The 21,919-nt window shown below is 50.3% G+C and overlaps 3 protein-coding genes across 3 annotated transcripts in view; all 3 read left to right on the forward strand.

Annotated features, from left to right (window-relative positions):
* The first annotated feature begins 5,685 nt into the window (after positions 1–5,685).
* On the forward strand, positions 5,686–7,873 carry LOC128731413 (cystinosin homolog). The gene is made up of 4 exons (XM_053824534.1): positions 5,686–6,533; positions 6,598–6,886; positions 6,953–7,055; positions 7,563–7,873. Exons 1-4 carry the CDS (start codon positions 5,814–5,816, stop codon positions 7,651–7,653), a joined length of 1,203 nt encoding a protein of 400 aa, XP_053680509.1. The 5' UTR covers positions 5,686–5,813; the 3' UTR covers positions 7,654–7,873.
* Positions 7,874–8,006: 133 nt separating this feature from the next.
* LOC128722537 (cystinosin homolog) lies at positions 8,007–9,429 on the forward strand. The gene is made up of 4 exons (XM_053816210.1): positions 8,007–8,055; positions 8,125–9,090; positions 9,149–9,251; positions 9,322–9,429. Exons 1-4 carry the CDS (start codon positions 8,007–8,009, stop codon positions 9,407–9,409), a joined length of 1,206 nt encoding a protein of 401 aa, XP_053672185.1. The 3' UTR covers positions 9,410–9,429.
* Positions 9,430–16,236: 6,807 nt separating this feature from the next.
* The window catches only part of LOC128731243 (G protein-coupled receptor kinase 2), a 34,581-nt gene continuing 28,898 nt past the window's right edge, over positions 16,237–21,919 (forward strand). Inside the window, exon 1 of the mRNA XM_053824350.1 lies at positions 16,237–16,288. Within this exon, the coding sequence (XP_053680325.1) occupies positions 16,237–16,288 (52 nt within the window). The remainder of the gene's footprint in view (positions 16,289–21,919) is intronic.

Raw genomic sequence — 21,919 nt, forward strand, 5'->3', positions numbered from 1 at the left:
GTGTTCAGCTTTGTCAACTACCGCCTGCCAAAGTGATAACGACCGCTTGATGGTAATCGAAGTGTGTCGAAGCGTGTTTCTTATCAACAAGATTTACACCCGCAATTCGTGACGCAAGCGTTGCAACAATTGTGCTGACGCTTGTGATCAACTCCATTTCGTCACTACCGCAACGTTCTACGCGTTGAGCCCGTGAGTCACTTAATGTAAGATGCAACCGCGAACGAAATCAAGCGCGTTCTGTCAAGTCATGCTCGCAACGGTGAAGTTTCTACGGCGTTCGATGGCCCTCTTCTAACGGCTCACTGGCCGCCCCTGCCATAGGAAGGGCTCGATCGTAACCGTCCCAAAGAACGCGTGTTGTTTCGGATCGCGTGATTTATTTTTAGCTCCCGGATGCTGTGTCGCAACTCTTTTCCCTCAGCGTTAACCGCGAGTCCAAACGCGGCGCCGGCACACGCTGTCGATCGTTGCCGTTAATCAGACTCGTAAATGTTGCGTATCCCAACTCGCGTTCAGTGGCAATGGTGGCAATCGTGGTAAATTGGAATCGGCGACGAAGCCGAAGCACAGTTCAAAGCCCTGTGGTGCAAAATGTGGAGTGCGAGTTTGGGCATCCATCCATCCCTGGTAAGTAACGACGAGCACATCAATGAATCATATTATTGTTCGTTCTTTGGTCGATGTTTTATTCACTTCTTAAGCTGCCTTTTTTTTTCACTCCCGCCTTTTGTGGGTGCTCAGACGGCGCGATCAATGGTTTACCAATACCACCAACACGCCCACCGTTGGTCCGCAAAGGGGTTGTGGAATAGATAAGATACAAACTCTCATCGTCAGCCTCATTATCAGCTGTCAGTTCTGATGGGTTTAATTTTTCAGCTTCCGGAGGTGTTCGGAGTATTATTTCATTTTCGCAATCTCTGTCCGCTCCATCTACTACGCACGCCGCTGTCCGTGTTCGACGGTGGTCCGGAGTGATAAAATTAAATGTGCTCGTTTTCTAATGTTTTTTTTAATTATCGAAAAACCCCTTCCCACGACGGTGCGCATCGTCACGGCCGTCACGAGGTACATCGCACAGGTTGGACGCCAGTAGGCAATCGACAGGTCCCAGTAGAGGATAGTGTTTCCGCACCGAAGTTGCTCCCGATCACGGTTGAAACACTCGCTCGCCACGCATAAAACATTTGGGAACGGATCTCACGCTACATACGCGTAAACAGTTGGCCGTTCGAGATGCAGGTGCGAACTACTCATGTTAAGAGTTAGGTGAAAGCTCAAAAGTTAAACTGTGATAAAGCTGGAGTGCTCCAGCAAAGCATAATCACCGGGGTAGAGTCGTTTATCACCGCAAACGATCTTACCGGCCTGGCTGTCGTCGGCGGACTCACTCAGATGGCCGCAAAACAAACACGTGCTGTTAATACAGCTGCCCATGTCGGTGTACAGATGCACCTTCATCTGAAGCGTCTCCACTGGAAAATCCACTGCGCTAGTAATCGTCGGTTTGTGGACGTGTAATATAAAGCAGCTCGAGGGACGGAATAACCGCGATTCGCAAGCGATTTTGGCGTTTTCATACGGCGCCACGTGCTGCTACTATTGCCGTGTGCAATGTCCGTAATTTGCCATCGATAGGTGTTATCAACATCGCCAAACTGTGCTATTGGCCAAGGGAGATATCGAAGGCCGATCTTTTTGTCGATAACGAGATGGAATTGGAGATTCGCGCGTGTGTCGTGTGATGTAATATTGCCGTGAAATCGGTCAGCTCGCATTGGGCTACGGTAGATGGACACGGATGGGTTCGTTTGATCGCTCGTTTGATCAATTTTAATGCGAGAACCGTGTTCTACTAATAACCACCTACTACCAGCACTTGGCACCGCCCATCGACCAAGAGTGTGAAGGAGTTTTAATTTTGACCCGCAGAAACGGCATCTGATTGATCGGAGGAATCGAACGTCTTGTTGGAAACGGTCCAATTGTGCACGATGACGAGTGGGAAAACAGGTCCGCGTGCACAGGCGGGAATTACACAGGCCAAACCACCCCACCGATCATTATCAAACAATCGCTTCCGATTGGAAGTGGCGCAATTTCGCGAGAAACGTTTGCAACCGGGAACATTTAATCCTCGAGGGAAAAATCCAGCCCAGATGGGGACGTCACACGGATTTGTTTGTAATGTCGTTGGCACGAGGCTGTGGTTCTGTCCCTCGGTATCTAATCGCCCCGTCAGACAACAGGCATTCCGTCAATCATCTGGAACAATAGACAATAAAATGCCCCATCGGTATTGCGCCCGTGTCTCGCTATCACGGAGCTTCTGTGGGCTGATAATGGCCACGGAAGGCTCGCGCACTCGAACGGGTTCTCGCGAGAACGCCCACAGCCCCAGGGTCTGAGGGGTTTTTGGTTCAACTTTTAAATCTACTTAAACGAAGTTTCGGACCGTTATGGTCCGCTGCACGGCCGTGTGGCTTTCGGGCCATCGAACCAGCAGTTCACGGTTGCCGGACCTCGAGAACGCATAATCCGATTACGGGCCTTCCCGCGATGAAATTGATACGCGCGCCAACGTCGTCCAACGGAAGATGTCCTGTTTGTGGAGCATCGGTGTCGTGTTCCGGGAACAAAATGGCCTTTCGACTCCCGAACCGAACGGACGCCATTCGGGCCGCCAAATGGCCACTTCGCTCCGGTCGCTAATTGACCGGCAATGAAAGGCACCCCGTAATTATCGACGGGACGCGCACAGATGAATGATGATCGATTGGGGCCACAGTCCCAGCTCACAGGCACGCGCACACACACAAGCGTGCGTCCGGCGATCGAGTGTGCGGGATCGCGATACCAAGTGTGTGCGCGTCCGGTCGGTGGGTTCGCGGTATTTAAAGCGCACACTTAGCAACCGGCGTTCGCATTCCGCTGTGCGTGTCGGTTCGAGCAGTGTGGGCTGTTGCGTGCGTGTCCGTCCATTCGTAGAGTGCTTTTGTGCCCGTGAGTGCGGTTGTGTTGAAGGTGAGCTTAGAGGTGAGATCGCCTCGACCTCGTAGACAACTTGGGTCTCAGAATTTAGGGGGGATGGCTTTTGCTTCACAGGATAGCCGGGTTTTGTTGGGTTAGGTTGGACCCACACACACACACACACACACATCTAGGCTTTTTGCGAAAGGGTTGCTCCCGCTGGTGGGCCACCAGTTTTTCTGGGTTAAGTTCAGGAACAACCATCCGCAAAGGGCCTCGTGTTGCTCGTTCCGGTTTTGCTCAAGGTCGTGGGCTGTACCTGGTGTGTGGTTCCATTTTGTTTTGATTTTCTTTTTTTTTCTGACCCGCGATCTCCACCGTCGCGGTTCGCCTTGTTCACCGGTTGAAGGGAGGGAACCTCAATGTCGCCGTTTCCCTTCCATTTTAGCCACCCCAGGGGCTTTCGGTTGGCGCCCGGCATTGGGACGGAGATGGAGAGAGGAAGGAAAATAAAACGAAAAAGAGAGAGAGCGAGAGAGAAAAGAAACGTGCGTGTGACTGACCAGGGTCATAGCACTTCCTAAGCGGCACGAGACAGCGCGTTTTCGCCAGCAGTTTATTATGCAACACGTGAGAGTTGTGCATATCGGGGGTACCACACACACACACACGCGTCCGCACGCACCCCTGCACCAAGGGGTTGCAATCAGCCACGCCGAAAAGGACAATCGAAAGCAGCGAACCGGTGTATCGAAAATGCGAAGCTCAAGTCAAGAAGGCACCTGGCGCACGACTGAACGGAAATCCCGCCTAAACGGATGACTCCACGATTCCACGGACATTTTCAAACGGGCCCAGATTTAGTCGAACCAGCCGGTTGATAACCAGTGGTAAAGATAACTTTTATGGTGGGCTCTATCGAGGGCGATCATGAAAGGGAAGGAAGTTGCAAGAAGCGCTGGAACCCCGACTGTCACAGATTTGCTCAGTTGCATCGGGAATTTCCCATTGACCGCGAGAGTTGATCCGGTGTGGTGTCTAAGTTGCATTGCCTGGTGCATCAGGCGCTAGTGTGGCCGGTCGCGTGAGCTAAAGTGAAGTTTCACCGGCCTCAGGAATCTCAGTAACTGACGACCGGTGCAACTGTCAACACGTGGTGGTGAGCTGCAGTTTTTGGTTTCGGCCGTGTACTTCCTGTGTTTAAGTCGCTTTTCGCGGGTGTTGTTTGTCGAATGACATCGTTTCGTGTACAATAAATTACAAAAAAAAGCCGTTAATGAAACACACTTTTTTTTTTAATGAAACACACGCGTGGAACACCCGTGTCGGTGGTCACCTTTTGTGGTGGAGTCATTTTTCACCGTTAATCGTTCGCTTAGACCAGCTGCTCCATTGTTTTGGTGGCACAGAAACCTAGTTCATACAGCTGTACTGGTGCCTTTCGGATGGACGATTTTTTATTGATTTTTTCGTTTTATCTCCATTGAATCGCAACATCGATGACGATGGTAATGACTGTGCGCGTTATCTAGGCCTGCTAGATGAATCCCTCGGCATAGAGATCATCCAGAGTGCTTTCGAAGATAGCCTTCTCTTGGATGGTTTAAAGATGACGGAAGTAGCCTCTTGCTGTAGCACTTCATCGGTCAGCTTTACAGCTTGACACTGCTCAAAGGAAACCGACAGTCAAGTGCGTCAAGAGTGAGGGATTTGCCAAACGTTGAAGTGGCTTCTTATGCCGAGCAGACAATCTCAGCGACAGCAGTTGTGCAAAATCATGTCTAACCGGCTTTTTTTTTGTTCAATTTGCCACGCGTTCGACGATCATTTTGTGCTGATCTTTGCTTTGAGCATTCTTTTTTTAAATGTTTTTATTTTGTCGTAACATATAAGTTATGTGAATTTGGCGTTCTTTGCGCTGTCCTAGGTCTCACCATGTTTTGTTGTGTTCAATTGAACGTGTTAAACCTCAAGCGGCATATGGTGCTTATAAAGCATTTTGATCGCGATGTTTTGCATGCCTTAGCAATTATTCGTGCCGCAGTTTCCACCCTTGCTCAAACTGCTTCCCCTTTCCGTAGTTTAACCGCCTTGGCGCCAATATTGGTTTCCTTCTATAATGATCCAGCGATCAGAAATAAACCTCTCATTTCCTCCGACTGTCAAGTGAAAGACGCTTTAAGTTCGGAAACCTGAGAGGCGTCAACGTCGAAGGTTCACCTTATTTTTGCAGCCACTCACCCACCCAGTGGCTGACCGCAAGCACATACGAAAGTGCGTTTCATTTTACGTATCCACCCTTCCAAGCCAAAGTAGCTGCGATTGGAGGTCTAACAGCGCAAAAAGTCTGTGTATTTGCGTGGGAATCACACGCACAACTTGTTGCTTAATGAGAAGAAATACAGGAGAGAGAAAAAAAACTCCTCACCGTCAAGCGGTTTCGTTTGCGGGGCTTTTCCAGCGATCCGATCGTGTTTCGGTGGCTCGACGAGTTTTGGCCGAGGGATTGAATCCCAAAACGAAGGCCTGCTACGGACGTCAACTTTCGCCATCAACCCTAGGGGTTGGGTTGCAGATTTGTGCGCGAAAGTGACGCCACCGATTGAGCGTTATGAATATTCCGATGAGTTTGACGCCCGTCATGGCCCGCCATCCGAAGGCACGTGGTTTGGTGCCTCCGTGCGACAATTATCGACGGGTTAAAAACAACATTTCGTCAATTACACCGCAGACGCTTGTGGTTGGCCGTGGTGTGGAATCGCATTAATAACAAATCGGTAACGGAATGGTTTTCGTTGCAGGTCGCACTAGCGCAGACAGCTTGCAACCATCGGCTGAAGATGACTCCCTCAAGCATGGTTCCGTTCGTGGTACTTCTGGTGGTTGGTTTGCTGGCTCCAGAACGCGCCCAGGCGCAAACATCGATCGGTGCCGCGGTGGTGTTCGATCCGCAGGATATAACTGTAATCGTTGGCGAACGGGAGCAGTTCCAGGCGAAGGTGCGTGGGATGTTGACGCAGAACACGTGGTTGAACTTTTCCACCGAACATGCGGATCTCGTCGAGGTTTCACCCGGTTCGATCGCAATGGCCCCGGCTGAGGGTGGCTTCATCGATCGTGTGTACAATCTCATCCTGCTCGGTATTTCGCCGGGTCAGTTTGATTTGGTGGCGAAGGCGTTACCAACCGGGATGGTCGACGATGCGGCTGCATTTATCCGCGTAACGGTGGCCAACTCCCAAGCCATCATCGTGGTGTCGCAAGTGATCGGGTGGATCTACTTCGCCGCCTGGACCGTGTCATTCTGGCCGCAGATGATCATCAACTATCGGCGGAAGAGTGTGATTGGGTTGTCGTTCGATTTCCTCACGCTGAATCTCGTCGGCCACACAGTGTACGCCACGTTCAACTGTGCGCTGTTCTGGAGCGGTTACATCGAGCAGGAGTACCTGGGTCGTAACCCGCGCGGGCTCAATCCCGTGCTCACGAACGATGTGGCCTTTTCGATCCACGCGACCATCGCCACGTTGCTCACCGTCGCGCAATGCTTCATCTACGAGGTAAGCATCGAAAATGATTCTCCCGATGTAGCGCTGCAACATTGTCCTCTCGCTTTTCCGACAGCGTGGCGAACAAAGAGTGTCCCGGATCGCGTGGGGAATCATCACCATCTTTGGCATTGTGATCCTGGTGGCGGGAATCCTCGTCAGCACGGACACCATGCACTGGCTGGACTTTCTGTACGTGCTGAGCTACATCAAGCTATCGGTGACGCTGATCAAGTACGTACCGCAGGCTGTGCTAAACTTCCGCCGCAAGAGTACCGTTGGATGGAGCATTGAAAATGTCCTGCTGGACTTTACCGGAGGCATGCTGAGCATGCTGCAGATGTTGCTGAATGGGTACAATTATGGTAGGGATGAGAAGAGCGTAGTACACATAAGACCAGCCCACTTTATCGTTGTGCGTTTTGTTTTAGATGACTGGGCGTCAATCTTCGGAGATCCCACCAAGTTCGGGTTGGGTCTGTTCTCGGTGCTGTTTGATGTGCTGTTCATGGTGCAACACTACGTTCTGTACAGGTACGGACGGCGGATACAACATCCGTCGCGCATCCTCGCGATCGTTACTGTGGACCAGTTGATGAATGCCCGTTGGCTGTATCTCGTGTGGTTAAGCAACCGCATGCCAAACATAACACCTTCTTCAATGTTTCCTCTTTGCAGAACTCCGAAAAATCGGATCGATACTATCGAATCTAACCTAGAAACACTGCTCAAAAAACCACGTGCTGTTGCCACCAGCACCGACACTGAATAACACTCAAGCCAGTAACAGACTGCAACATCAGCCGTACACCGCTGTACACGCCTCTGTAAAACCGAATAACAACACACTACTTACACAGCATGAAAACCACAAAACACGCCTAATCCCAACAGACACCACCTTTAAAAACACACGGTTTGTCGGCCTAGCCTTTATCTCTGTCGTTTATATCTAAATAATCCATTAACTGTTGCAATGAATGCAAGCAAACATCAACGTACTTTACGACCCACATGAGTAATCTGTCCGATGCTTTGCAGGAATCGAGCGGACGCGAAAACGCTTCAGCAGGACTCATCGGCGACGACCACGACCGCTAGCAATGGTGGCAGCAAAGATAGCATCCCTTAGATGGCGTGCCTTCTACACACGTGCAGGTGGCTTATTGTTAAGAATGTCTAGTTGTAACACATCGCCATCCCTTCGAGCCTCATCCGCCATAGGTGATACAGTAGGATTAATAATACCGAGCGGCAAAATGCACCAGCGACCAATGCCATTTGTAGTCACTTTCGGGAAAGTGATTTTTAGATTAAGCCAGTGTGCAGCAAATAAATTTACCTTTCGTGCAGTTTTACGAAGAGATGTAGTTACGTTCCTGTTAACCTACGATGACCGTTGCGTTCGTATCATAGATAAATGATGTTACATAGGAGGTGGGCAATGGCAAACTAATCCAAAATATTTTCTTTTCTTTCCTGTTTATGGGTGTCTTCTTTCCAGCCACATGCATTACGGGATTGCTTTTCATAGGTAAGTTGTAGGAAAGTTTGAAAATGCTACATACTTGAAGTAATGGATCCGTTTGATTTCACCCACCAGCGTCAACGTGGGCGCAGAACAACACCTCGCTGTTGCGATTGCAGCTAGGACCTCAGGATGTGACGATCATTGTTGGGGAAACGAGAAATGTAACGCTCCGCCTGCACGGACCCCTAGCGGACCGGGTGACCGTCAACTTCACGCAAACCAACGTGACCGATGGTAACGAGTACGTGCAAGTAGTTCCGGCTTCGATCGATTTCGAACCACCCTCGACGGACTTTATCGATCGTTCCGAGCGCGTGTCGTTACGTGGCCTGCGCGCCGGCATATTTGATCTGCTGGCCCACCTCTGGCCAACCGGAGAGCTGACCGACCAAAGTCAAGCGTTCGTCCGTGTGACGGTAGCAAAATCATGGAACCTCATTGGCGCATCGTCCTTGATTGGCTGGGCATACTTTTTGGCCTGGACGTGGTCTTTCTGGCCACAGATTTGGGAAAACCGAGCACGAGCCAGCGTGGTCGGGCTATCGTTCGATTACCTTGCGCTTAACCTGCTAGGACACATGATGTACGCCGCGTTCAATTGCGCCCTTTTCTGGAACGGCTCCGTACAGGAGGACTACCTGCGCCGTAATCCTAGAGGGCTTATTCCGGTGCTCGCCAACGACGTGGCGTTTTCGCTGCATGCCGTTTTTGCCACCGGGCTCATTATCGTGCAGTGTTTCATCTACGAGCGCGGCCAGCAGAAGGTGTCGTACACGGCGCGTGCCCTTATGGTGGTGTTTGGGCTGGTTGTGCTGATATCTGGCGTACTGGTTGCGACCGGTACGTACCACTGGTTAGATTTCTTTTACAATCTTAGCTACATAAAGTTGGCCATCACGCTGGTGAAGTATATACCACAGGCAGTGCTTAACTACCGGCGTAAGAGCACTGTCGGTTGGAGTATCGGGAATGTCCTGCTTGACTTTACCGGAGGATCGTTCAGCATGATCCAGATGCTGGTCAATGGGTATAACTACGGTAAGAGTAATCTTTCGCTTCTATGACTTTCAGGATAATTTTCATTCGTTTTTTTCAGATGACTGGGATTCTATTTTCGGGGACCGTGCCAAGTTTGGGCTCGGTCTATTCTCCGTTTTATTTGATGTGCTCTTCATTATTCAGCACTACGGCTTGTACAGGTTGTGTATATCATTCTGCATAGCGCTCGATTATTGGAATACTAATTGCTCCTGTTTTATTCTATTGCAGAAACTCCAATTATATTGAACTGCGAGGTGAAAACTTTCCCGGCCCCGGGAGTGTGACGACTGCCCCCAGGCAGGATGTAACCACTTAGACGAGAGTCTGATGCCGATATGCATGAACAAACATGGACTGAGTTTGCCAAGAACTAGTTTTAGGTAATACACTATAGATATTGATGTATTCGGAAGACTTATTTCATTGAATAAATATTACATGTAGAACTTTACTGCACTGAGTAGTAAATTTATCGATTACATATTCTCTAAAGAGGTCCTTTTTTCAAATTAAATACCGTTCATGGAAATCCGGTATACCATGCTTGTTAGAATTTATTCAAATTTATGGTTTCTAGAGACAATGCTTTCGATGTAAACGGTCGCCTTTCTAAGCTTTCGTCTGATGTAGTGAGAGAACATTCATCAGCTATACAGTGAGCCATTTCTCACTTACGTGTAGCGCTCACTAATTTTTAGCTCACTACCGGATTTGTGAGCTGTCATCGAAATGTCATACTAGAGTGCTTTAGAATTGTCAGCTGGGCAGATAGACCAATTGACGTTCGCGTTATAACAATATTATTTTTGAAACCCTGAATGAGACGTTCTCCTCTGGTTCGGTGTGTTGTTCGTGAGAATAAATACGTCACTACGTACTGCTTTCTGATAATTCCAGCATCTGGTAAATCGCGGCAAACGGTTCGTGCGGTTCCTAAGCAAGTGTTAGCTTTGCTTAAGTTAGGTGGCTTCCAGATGAAAACAAACTAACTCGTTTGAACAGCCTATAAACAGGAAGCATTGTTGCGCTTGGTGCACCATTCGAACCGTGCACTTCGGCAACTGCACTGGCTCCCGGTGGCAGCGGTGCTGGTCGTTGAACTCCGCACACCAATCCGCGCCGTTCACCTTGCGCCACCCCCAGCGCGACGGCCAGACCCGAGACAGGCGGTTCCGCACGCATACACGCATCCCCTCGGGGAGATTGGCATCCGTGCAGCTAATTCATTCATACCCTAAGTTACGGTCCTTGAGCAGCTCTCAGCTTCCGGTTGTGGCAACCCAGCATCCGAGGCACCGCAACTTTGGCCACCTGTGAAACATAAACGCAAAAATCGCTGTACCACAGTTGGCGGAAAAAGGAGCTGGATGAAATTTTGAGGTCCTTACCGCCCTGGTGCACTTTTACCTCACGCTGCGCTAACAGGGTTTCCTCCACCCACCAATCGTGGTCAGTGGATTATTTATATTTTGTCCATTTCGACCACTCACCTCCGCTCACTGTGTGTTCATTCCAAGAACGTACGGTGCTGGTCGGGCGCGCGCGAGTGTGCGTGATCGTGTCCTCGTCAGCTCCCAGCGACGCGTGCGTACGGGAAGGTGCGAGATCGCACTTCAACGTGCAGTGAGAGTGAGAGAGAAAGAGCGAGCGAGCGAACGAGAACGTCACACACGGTCGGGAAAGTGTGTTCCACCTCCGCGGATGGGTGTGCGTGCGTGCGTGACGTCGCGAGCGAACCGCGGGTGAGCGTGTGCGTGAGAGCGAGCGCTTGAATGGAGTGTAGGACGGCCAGCACGGCGTTCCATTAATACAACCGCGCGACATGCCAAGAGGTGGACGAAGGCAATCAGCACCAGCAGCAGCAGCAGTATCTCCGCGAGGCGCGCAAACGAAAGCGAAAAAGTCGATCCCAGAGTGCTGAGAGAGCCCGTTTGGTTGTGCTTCTTGTGCCACCGTCAATCCACCGTCGGTGCTGGTGAGGTGCAAAAGGTGTGCTATCTCGAGGCGTCCGATCCTCTCGAGAACCTCTCTGTCCTCTGTCTGTCTCCAGAAGGCGTTTCTGTCTGTGGTGTGCCCTTCGTTTCACAGTGCGTGGTGCGTGAGAACGCAAGTGACCTCCGTAGTTCGCCTTGGATCTGCTGCTCACTTCACGGCCACGGAGGAACCACCGAGCAGGGTGGTGGCGCTGGTGATGGAAATGGAATGCATTTCGCTTTTCCTGCAGCTGCTTTCCACCAACTGAAGGCTCTGACGGACATCTCCGGCGCGCCCTAGACGGGGTCGGGTTGCTGTGATTTGCTGGGCAGTGATTTTTTTTTCATTGGAGCACAAACCGGGCACGATCCAGCACAGCTGCTGTGTTGCGAACACTTTCAACGTGACGAATTGGTGAGTAGGGCTGTGGGCTGGGGGAAGGCTGGTTGGGGGTCTTTCAGATGAACCTCTCTGAGCTCCGGAAGGATGAAAAAAAAAGAACCGCCGCTTCCTTCCGGTGGGGATGGCCGCTTTTCGGGCAGGGTAGCCCTTTTTGACAGCTGGAGGGTGGAAATTTTTCCTATTCGGTGACGAGATTAAATCTCGTGCCGTGGCCACGACCAGACGGCGCGAGCGCGAGATCATCCGCAAGAAGAACAAAATCGTGAACAAGTGGTGTGTGTGCGTGTGTGTGAACAAGTGGTGTGTGTAGAGTCAAAAATTACCAACAGAGCAATCTCACCCCCCAAAACCCCTATTTCTTGTGCGCTGGTTGTGTGGGGTGAGATTGGAGAAAAAAAAATAAGGAACCCTTTTTCCGTGCCGTTTGTTTCCCTTTTCTCGCCACTCCTCTCTCGCGTGTGCTCTCTCTTTCTCTCGTTTTGTCTGACACGCAACAATCAATTCGCCCATCGCCGCCTTTGGGGGATGATGATTTCCCGCACGCGCACGCACACACGGGCGCACGCGTTCCATGCGAGAGCGAAAGAGATGGTGCGTGCGCGAGAGAAATCCCGGCCGGTAGAACGAGAGCGAACACGCGAGCTGCGTTTAAAGGGGGAGTGTATGTGATTTTGTGCGCTGTGGGGGCAAGTTAGTTTGTTGCCAATGTTTTATATGGTTTTTCACCGTATTTTATTATTTTTCCACTGCACGCCGCCGAAGGGCATCTTTTCTGCGGCTCGCCAGTAAACAGCGAAACTCGAACTCGCGATCCTGCGCCCGCGGTGTTACCGTGAAAAGAGGCCGCCATTGTAACAAATTACACGCGCTTGTTCATTCGCGGCCCCGTCCACACGCAACTTATGCTTCTTGCCTTCAGCATCCTTGCGAGGAATAGCAAAAAATCAAGGAGAAAGATAGAGTGAGTGAGAGAGAGAGAGAACAAGAGAAACGCCGTGAAGTTTCTTGGCCGGCGTTTTGTGTTCCATATGTAAATTTTAAACTTTTCAGTTGGTAAAACAGGTTCGTGACCCCACCAAATACATGAATCGGAATCGGTCGACACGGCAGAAATTCACTGTCTGCACGTGAAAATCGTTGGCCCTTAGGTGAGCCTAATTGGCACGGGTTAAAGGTCGCCAAAGTTGCGCCGAAATGCCGAAATTCGTGTGCATGCGAGCGAGGGCGTTCAGTGTGCTGGTTGGAGGATTTATGATAATTTCATGCAAACAAACTCGTTTGATCGGGGTATCGATTTGGGATGTTTTCTGTTTTGCTTGCTTAAAAAAGATGCTTCCTTTCTTCGCAACCACACCGCGTGCCCCGATAATTCCCATCTGCCATTCAGCGCCCGTGCTTTGGATTCATTTCCCATTCACCGCCTACTGATTTTTCACAAACATCGCTCCCGTGGCGGGTGACTTCCAGGAAGGTTTTCCCATTTTCCCTCCGCACGCAACTGTCACACGCGCGATGAATGACATTTGAATTGTGATAATTTTTCGGGAAAGATTTCCCAACGCTCCCTTCGACCCGACCGCTTTTCATCACCGTGTGTAGGCGCGGAATCGAAAATCAATTCCGGCGATTAAAGACTTTCTTCGCTTGGGAGTTTTGTTTGGCTCTGCGCAACTGCGTTACTGTCGGCAGAACCAGCGAAGGATCCGGGCATCATTTTCTCCATCGACCGGCTCGTGGTATTTGTGTGTGCGTGCTCATGTACATCGCCGAGACTTTGATATTCTCTGTGCCACTGCTGTTGCGCTTACACGTGAAAGCGAGCAGCATAAAAAGGCGAAGAATCACTCCCAACCCCTCCATAAAGCACCCTCTCAAGCGGCTTCAACAACCTGCGCTCGGGGCGGTTCCACGCTCGTAAATATGCTCCCGTAGCCTCATTCCGAAATTGGAGTGTTGTTTGTGCTTTTATTTAGGAAAATCGGCTCGCACGGGGTGGTGAGGCAATTTTCTCGACCACCGCTGACTTTGGAGAGTGATCAGGTTCTTCGAGCGTGATGGTGCTGCTGGTGCTGGAACTGGTTTCGCATGCCTTTTGCTAACATACCAGCCCCAGAGCCAGCCGATTAGAGGCCACCTTTGGGCTAGACAAACTAAACCACCGCCCCAATGTCCGCCCAAGAATGGGCAGTTGCAACGTTTGCGCGGGTCTCCGTAGGGAGGCCCACCCCCCGGTGAGGCGGATGTAATTTCTGCCACCCCCCAAAAAGGGCACCCACCGGTTGGTGGTGTCCATTTGTAGCGTTTTCAGGCCGCCACGGATTTCTTTGTCATTGCCGTGAATGCATCCTACGGGTGAAAGTTACCTCGTTTAGCGAGCAGAGATGACCGCCTCCCGAATGTCCTCAAATAGAGGAACTGCAATGAAGGATCAGAACCCACAGACTCGGGACCTACATTTCCTAATTCGCTTGCACTCCGAGGGCATCAACGCACAAGCAGTGAAGGTGGATATAACGACATTGTTCGCCACCATGAAAAGCCACCGAACGCCACCCACCTACCCAACGATCGCTCCCATCCCCCTGCGGCACCGAGATGTGTCCATCATGGCCGACGAACGATCCCCGCCCGCTTTAGACCCGGTTCGGTGCACTACCCGAGATTGGATGACACTTTGACAAGGTTTCAAAAATAGATAAATCAGTGCAACCTTCCAGCGGTGTGACATGGTCGCCGGAGGGGGGGTCGGCCGGTTCGGAAACTTGTTGCGAAGCTGGTCCTGACAAACTCGACGCTACGACACCCGGGTCATGTGTGGTGCGACCGCAAGGGCTGATGACGTGGCGTGATTCATAAGGCGCTTCAGAGCCACATGGGGTGATGAACCAACAACACTGCTGTACTGTTTCAGCTCAGGTTGTGATCTGGCCAGGTCCGTGTATGGTACCCGGTGGGAACGAACTGAGGCTAGAGGTCGGAAGGTTTGTTAAAATATGCACACCAACAGGACCCTCCAGAGGGTTGGGATGCAATCTTTGCCTTTACGGTGCAATAATTATGCTGCAGGCCAACGTCGGCACACCACCGTGCGAGGTGGTTAATAATGCAAGGTGCATATTTTCGAATCGCCGTAATTACGGCGACAGGAAAGACCCAGGACACGTCTGGTTTAGGACGCTGGATCTGGATGGAAGTGAAGTTGTTGGTTCGCGGGGAAAGATTTTGTTTCGGGGTTGCATGTAGGGCGAATCGACTAAAACCACCTTACGTGAATTGTGAAAGAGAAATAGAACGCGAGTATTGAAATAGTAAGCTCTACTGCTGGGCGAAGGGCAATAATTCTGTGTAAACCTTAATTGATGAAAGTGTATGCATTAATTTTTAATCATATCGTGCGGTTAAAACTAGTTATAATCAAACATATTTTTCAAACTCAGTAAAAGTTTTACGGTTTAAATAACGGTTCCCTTGTTGCAGTACAATTTAAATCCTAAGTATCCATATCCACATTTTTGCTCTTGTAGCTCGATATCTGCTCTTCGAATTTGTTACCTTCAGTTGTGACATCAAGCTGCAAGAAGAGCGCAACTGGTAAATAATTGATTTGATATAAAGTTTTCAAAGAGCCCCCAGATGGTGCTTTTTTGTCTGAGTGAAGTTAGTGTAATGGATCTCGCTTAAATATAGCTACTAAAAATAGAGCTAGAAATTATCAAATCAGAATGTAACCCAGACTTTGTGCACGAAAAAAGCTCATATTGATCGTTAGGGATCATTTTTCGACGACTCGTCTATGGCTGTTACCAATCAAGTACATTTCATCTGAAAAATGCATGAACGATTAGTAGTAAATTACATGTTTCTTCGTCCATCTTTTTCTCACTTGCAGATTGCTATGGAGACGAACCTACGGAGGTAAAACGGAAGTACGGAAGTGATCCTTAGAGCTGGAGTCAAGGAACCAACACCGAACCGAATCATCCTCCCGAGGAAACCATAAGGATCTTGCTGTCGCTTGATCGATCGCGCGATCGTACGCGAAACGCGTGTGCCGTGATTGTGAACGAGTGTAGGTGTGTGTGGGCCTGTTTGTGTGTGCATTCCTGTGGTCTTTGCGTCCAGGTGTCCTGTGTAAGCCGCAGATCGCTTGTTCTAACGAAAGTGAAAAAGAAAACACATAATTTACTACACGGGTGGTGTGTGTGTGTGTGTGTGTGCAGCTCTGTGTGCGTGTGTTTCTTGTGTGTGTGGCTGGGAAAGCGTTTCCTCCAGCCCTGCTTGTCGGGCCAACCCACTTCCCCCGCCCCCCACGGAACCGCCCATGTGCGGCATATTCGGTTTGAGGTACGTGTGTGTGTGTGAGTGCGCGCGTGTGTGTGTATGCGCCGGACATAAAGCCAACGGTCACGGGGCGGCACGAGTGAAAGTGTTGCGAAAATAAAAATAATCTTACAACCAGCGCTCGTCCTCCAGCCGGTAGCAGCCGGAAAAGCGAAGAGATTCGAGGAAAATCGAGGGAGGAAAAAATTAAACGCCCATCGTTCGAAAATTTTGTAATCTCGGCACGTGGCCCACCTACAAGGGCGCCTCCTTGGGCACGCAAGATCGCATCACAGCCAAAGCGCGCTTCGTCAGCAGCAGTTGGAGCAGCAGAAGTACCGACAGCTGCCAATATCAAGCCATCACCACCGCGCCAATTCGTAGGCCGAGAAGGTACACTATTTCGGGTCACCATTCGGACAACAAAAAGCCGCCAACCTGGAACTAATGGAATTAGAGAACATCGTGGCCAATACGGTCTACCTGAAGGCGCGCGAAGGTAAGCCGTCCCGGAACATCTGCCCTCTTACAAGGGGCGGACGATCGTCGAGACTGCGGAATCTATTTTCGGCACTCCGAGCAAAGCGCTCTAATTTTAAGACCCCGCACTAGTTTCCGTCGTGCTACCCTCCACGCGCTCCGCATGCATATTTGTGTGAGGGTTTATCTTTTTTTTTGCTTCTTTTGGCTGTTGTTGGTTGGTTTTCGAGCATATTTTTCCTCCTCCATGGAACGAAGTGGTCCGTTTGATTGCACGCTCGCCGTTTCGTGGTTTGTTTGTTTGTTTATTTGTTCGGTCGTTTCGTTTGTTTGGCCTGCCGGGTGCTTAACGGATAGGAAGAGAGAGAGAGAAAGGATGTCTGGTTTGTACATACTGCCCAATTTTCGCTACATTCCACAGGGCGCAGGGTGTTGTTGCTGTTGCTTTGATCGATTTACATAACGAGCCCGTGTGCCGCCGATTTCAAGTGTGGAGGGAAAAATAGAACCTCTTCACGGCGGCTACAACCCTCTGTGTGACGTTCTTGCGTAGGATGGGGTGGTTTTTTTTATCCCACAAAACATTGATTAATCGCTTGGCTCATTCCAGGATTTTACCAAAACCGTAACAGTGATTCCAGATGGAACAGGAAGGTTTTTTGGGCAGAAGGAGGGCTTGTTTGCTAATGACCATCCGAGGTGGAATACTGTAATGGGCAACGCGAGTCAATAAGTAGCGGATACTGCATCATAAACTTCAATCATTATGGACTACAAGTCTGAAAGTGATAGGGGAAAAGTGTTAGTCCTTTGACTTAGAGCGAGATATCGAAAGTGTTTGTTCCTTAAATGACCAATGTGCAGGAGTCATATGATTTTCGATCGCCACTAGTGCGATCATACTTTGCTACTCATACATCATCAGCAAGCAGGTGTCATTAATGGAATATTTATACATAAAATGAGCCTATTTTCTTACGCAAATCCATTGCTAGACTTACACTCCAAAGTATAGCCTTTAAATTTGAGAAAAAAAGAATCAAACCAAATGAAGCCCACTGTAGCTCGCTTTGGTACGCCTGAGTAGCACTATTTGCTCTACAGACATTCGGCTTCACACGGGCTAATTTCAAGGGACGAATTTAATGGCTGCGCCCTAACGCTCACGGCACGTGTGCCCTTCCACGTAGAGGTATGGTTGAGCAAATACACGCGCACGCGAAGCCACCCTAAGAGAGAGAAAAGCAAATTCTGGTCGCCAGGGTGAGCGGGATGTTGGATCGTTAATTAAATAAATGTGTGTCGGGTTAAACAATTTCTCGCTCAACTCGTGCGTCCACCCCCGGCAGATCTGTGGGCCAGTGGGCAGTGAATCTAGCGCGATCAATTACTATCAATTATAGTTCCATCAACCGTTTGGCCCCGTGGCAGTTCCACGTTAGCGGAACGGCTGTTACGGAATGTGAAATAAAGGGTGTTTTTTTGCCCCCTTTAACATGAGCACAACGTCATCGTGGTTTTTTGTTGTTGTTGATTGGGAAAACGAATTACCGGTTCATTGCCAGCTGTCGATACAATTATGCCCCAGGGCCCCAGGGTTGGATTAAACACCCGCAAAAGTGGCCACCATCGGTGAGTCGATTTTCCAGTACGCGCCTCGAAGGCGAATTAGATTGATCTGGTTCGTTGGGTGTGTTCTTTCGCTTCTTTTTCCTCGTATTTCTTTTTTCGATCGAAATTAAACACACTTTCTAGTTCCGGATAAAACGTGCGAGTGCTTTGTTTGTTTGTCCTTTCCTGCCCGGTTTTCACCCCTCCCGGTCCGGGAGCGGTATGACGTCAGAGTCGGGATGGAAACGGTCTCGACAAAGGGGCCCCGTTATGTTGATCGAAACCCCACTAAACACACACACACACACACGTATACGCAAACACGTACGGTTGATTTCTACATCCGGGACCGTCCGTCTGCTACCCTTAATTTGGCCGGGATTAACGATTTTTTCGAATATTTGTGTTCCGTTCTGGTATTGCTATTGGATCAACGGAATTACGACGGTGATCCTTGCTGAAGTGACAAGTGACGTCACAACGAGTGCCTGACACCCGCGGCAATTTCGTTGGATTTTTGCGATCGGAAGGATCTTTGGTTCTATGCGCGGGTTGAAAGAATAATGAAGGCTCTAGCGAGAGGCTTTGTGAGCTTTACGAGCCTGCTAGCAATTGGGTAGCGAATTAAACTATCCAGGCTTCGGTATGTCATCGAAATGGCAACGGATAATCTTGACCATCGTGTCCTTAGAAGCTTTCTTTTTCGTAATCCCAAATCAAGATGAAGTCCACCAAAAGGGACCCGGGGGATTCACAATGTGGCCCAGTTGACTCCTGCAGCATGTCCCGAGCGCTATCTCGTGATACAGATGTATCTATATGTATGTTTTGGTGAAATGCGAACACAGAGGGCTGCTGACCGTGGGAGGATTCTTCGTTTCTTTGCCGATGCTCTGGTGATTTGTTCGCATGCCCCCGACAGATGGGGATGAAGTTGTCCGTTTAGGGCGATGAAGTGCGTCGGCGCGGTCTTTATCCGCTGGACTCGCGCTTATGTTCCTTCCACCCTATGCTATTTCGTGCCAGTTGAAGGGGCATCTCGGTTTAGGAAGAAAATTGCCACCCCCGGTGCGTGAACACGCCTGTTTTTAGGGCCATTTGAGCCGTTTCATCGTTCGCTTGTCAGTCAGAATCGTCACGAGGTCAAGGCGGTCTGAGCACGACTGGGTTATGTTGGAAGAGTGAGACGCACAAGGGCTAGGGACAGATTCCGGGCATGGCCAGAGGGTTGTTATGTTGTTTTGACATCGAACTGACACAAGCACACCCTGTCTAATGGCCGAATATGTAGCATTTGCTCGAGCTCCCGTGGTGAGTTTACAGACTTTTGGTTTTCAAACTGTGCTGGCCGATATTATGGAACGTTTTAGCGGGGAGTATTTTTTATTTGCTCTCTTTTCTCTGACAGAAAAGGTTCACGGGGATATGGAGTGTGAGACCTACCCATCGCGAGTAGTTCGACGCCTCAACGGCCTTTCGCGCGATGAAGGTCACCGTGGAGCAATTTATCTCGTCTGTCGGAAGCTCCGATGGACCGCTTCACATGGACGAAAATGCTCCTGGGAGGTGAAGGTCCAGTGAAGGAACAGGTGAAAGAAAGTGGTCAGAAAAATGGGAAAAGAACTGCGGTCTGTTCAACATAACATGGGAACAGAAACAATGTGAAACTCAATCCAGCCGTAAAGCAGACATCAAGCTGCGCTGAGCTGTTGACCCATTGACTTATCGCCCTGAGCAACACTTTCAAGGCCAGGACACGGCGCGTCACGAGTCATGAGTCTGAACCCCGGTGGCAAAAATTAACAACAATTCCATCTGCCAGTGGCAGCATACCTTCAGACGCGGACTGACAGCATAAATCCCCTGGGGTCAGATTGCCGAGCGCTAGTCTCTGATAGTAGGTGCTATTTCCAGTTCCTTGGGCTTATCTTGAGCGGGCGTTATATCCGGATGGTGAGTTTGTTTATTCCCTCGTGTCACAAGCCTCCGGCGCAGATTGTTATGTGTGAGTTGGTGCACGTAAATAGGCCATCAAGCCAACCAAGTCCGCGGACAGATGGCGACGATTACTGGGGAAGAACCTTGGGATTTGGCCGGTATTTTCGACCTGTGGTTGTTTCAAGCATTCCTCCGAACGATGGCTTCCGAGCACCGAACAAAACGATGGGTGATCTATCCCTTTACAATGGCCCTTTGGCCGTTTTCCCAGACAACGCGAAACGCAAAACAATCACGTGCGATTTTCGTCGCCAAATAGCGCAGCCAAATAGGTTGTTGGTTTGGGGTGAGCGAGAGAGAGATAGGGTACTCTATCTTGGGGCCACCGGAAGCTGCCAGGGCACGTGGTGGTGGGCCTCAGGCGAATGGCGAAGTGGCAAAACCGACGCCACATTCTCCTTTTTCTCGCGGAACCGCTGCGGTCCGGTTCGAAGCCGACCGAATCCAAAGTACAAAAGGTACACACAAGGCGGCGCGCAACATCATCACCATCATCCTCATCCTCATCATCATCATCATCATCATCATCACCGTCACCGTCACCGTCGTCATCTTCCTCCCCTTCCCTTAGCGCTCATTATCACGAGTGTGCACGGGGGCAATCCAATAAACCGCGCGTCGCGGAATCCGAATGACGTGCTGGGCTCGCGCGGCGCGCTGGTTTCGCAACGTCAATCGCACCTTCCAATCCTTCCGCGCTTGCTTGCCTTTTGCTCCTGTCCTGACACAAACCCCTCTTCCCACCGCGCCTGTCCTAATGCTGCGCGCCACGGTTTGACACACGGTGTGCATGTTTGTTTTGCATACAAATAAAACACGCCCGCAAACACTCCGAAACACTCGCTGCCTCGTTGCATCTTTCAACCCTTCGTAGCCCCTGCCACTGCCCTCGTTTGGGCCAGTGCGATCGAAGGGGGCGAAAGAGGTTGCGACAAGACACGGGGGACAGATTTTCAATTGACTGGCAGAAATAGTGCCTTGGCTGTGGCGTGTGTTGGCTGGCTGGTGATCGTCGCCGTTGTCGACTCTGCTAGCCAAACGTCTACTGCTCCTAAACCCTTCACTGTCCAAAGCGTGTTTAGCGAAAAAGAGAGAAAGAGAAAGAGAGAGAGAAGGAGAGTTTTTTTCCTGCACACCAACCCGGTTGATGTATATTTTATCGCGACTATTTTCCACCTTTACGAAATGTGTAACCCAAAGATAAGAAACCACGTTTCGAGTCCTCTTCTTCCCCCAACACCTTTCCATTCCTTCCTCCCCCTCAGCTCCTCATCATCACGATCACGTCGGGCAAACCACCGTCGGTGTGTGGTGGCTTTGTTGGCGCGCTCGTAAAATGATAATTTGATTCTCACATTTTCTATTCGATTAGTTTTCCCGCCCCATTATCACACCACCGTCCGGGAGGCGCGCTTTCCAACACCTGTAGGGCACACTGTGAGCGGCATTCGACGAAGCTCTAGCGCCCTGGACAGGGCCAGCCAGAGCAGGCAGAGTTATAATTAGGATAATTATTACGTCTGCGGCACCATGTGGCACGAGAGATGCACTGGTGCGCTTCTGAAGCCTTTGGTTTGACTCGATCGATCTCTTTCGCCGGGCTGTGCAGCCTCCTGCTGCTCGTTGACACACGCGATCGAGACCTCGTTGGGTCTTGTTAACTTGCGCGTGCAAAAGAAAACTCCACGAGAGGGTGAGAATTGATGCTAATGTTTTGGACGATGTGCCGCCCCAAAAAAACGGCCACTCGATGACGGTGGCGGCGCCTCTAAAACCGAACCCCTTATGTGGGTTGATGCGTGATTCGGGTGTTTGAAGGAGCAAAGGCTGCTCTTGGGGTTTGTTGGAAAATGGCGACGGGTTGGTCCGTGCTTGTGACGTCGTGAGCGGCGCCCATCAAAGCGAATGTGCGAATTCGTCGCATGAAACTCGTACTATTTTTTCCGGGAATGAAGATCTCATCGCTTCCCGCCTGTGGTGTCCTTGTGGGTAAGATCCTCTCGACTGTGAGCCATGACGCAGCTGGAAACAACACCGGAGT

The sequence above is a fragment of the Anopheles nili genome, chromosome 2 (assembly GCF_943737925.1).
Source record: "Anopheles nili chromosome 2, idAnoNiliSN_F5_01, whole genome shotgun sequence".
Classification (NCBI taxonomy): Eukaryota; Metazoa; Arthropoda; class Insecta; order Diptera; family Culicidae; genus Anopheles; species Anopheles nili.

Bases quoted from the DNA above. Each gene is read 5' to 3' on its own strand.
- LOC128731413 (XM_053824534.1), top strand. From the start codon at position 5,814: ATGACTCCCTCAAGCATGGTTCCGTTCGTGGTACTTCTGGTGGTTGGT. The intron at 6,534-6,597 runs GTAAGCATCGAA...CTTTTCCGACAG, and splicing joins CGCAATGCTTCATCTACGAG to CGTGGCGAACAAAGAGTGTC. The intron at 6,887-6,952 runs GTAGGGATGAGA...GTTTTGTTTTAG, and splicing joins GCTGAATGGGTACAATTATG to ATGACTGGGCGTCAATCTTC.
- LOC128722537 (XM_053816210.1), top strand. From the start codon at position 8,007: ATGGGTGTCTTCTTTCCAGCCACATGCATTACGGGATTGCTTTTCATA. The intron at 9,091-9,148 runs GTAAGAGTAATC...CGTTTTTTTCAG, and splicing joins GGTCAATGGGTATAACTACG to ATGACTGGGATTCTATTTTC. The intron at 9,252-9,321 runs GTTGTGTATATC...ATTCTATTGCAG, and splicing joins CAGCACTACGGCTTGTACAG to AAACTCCAATTATATTGAAC.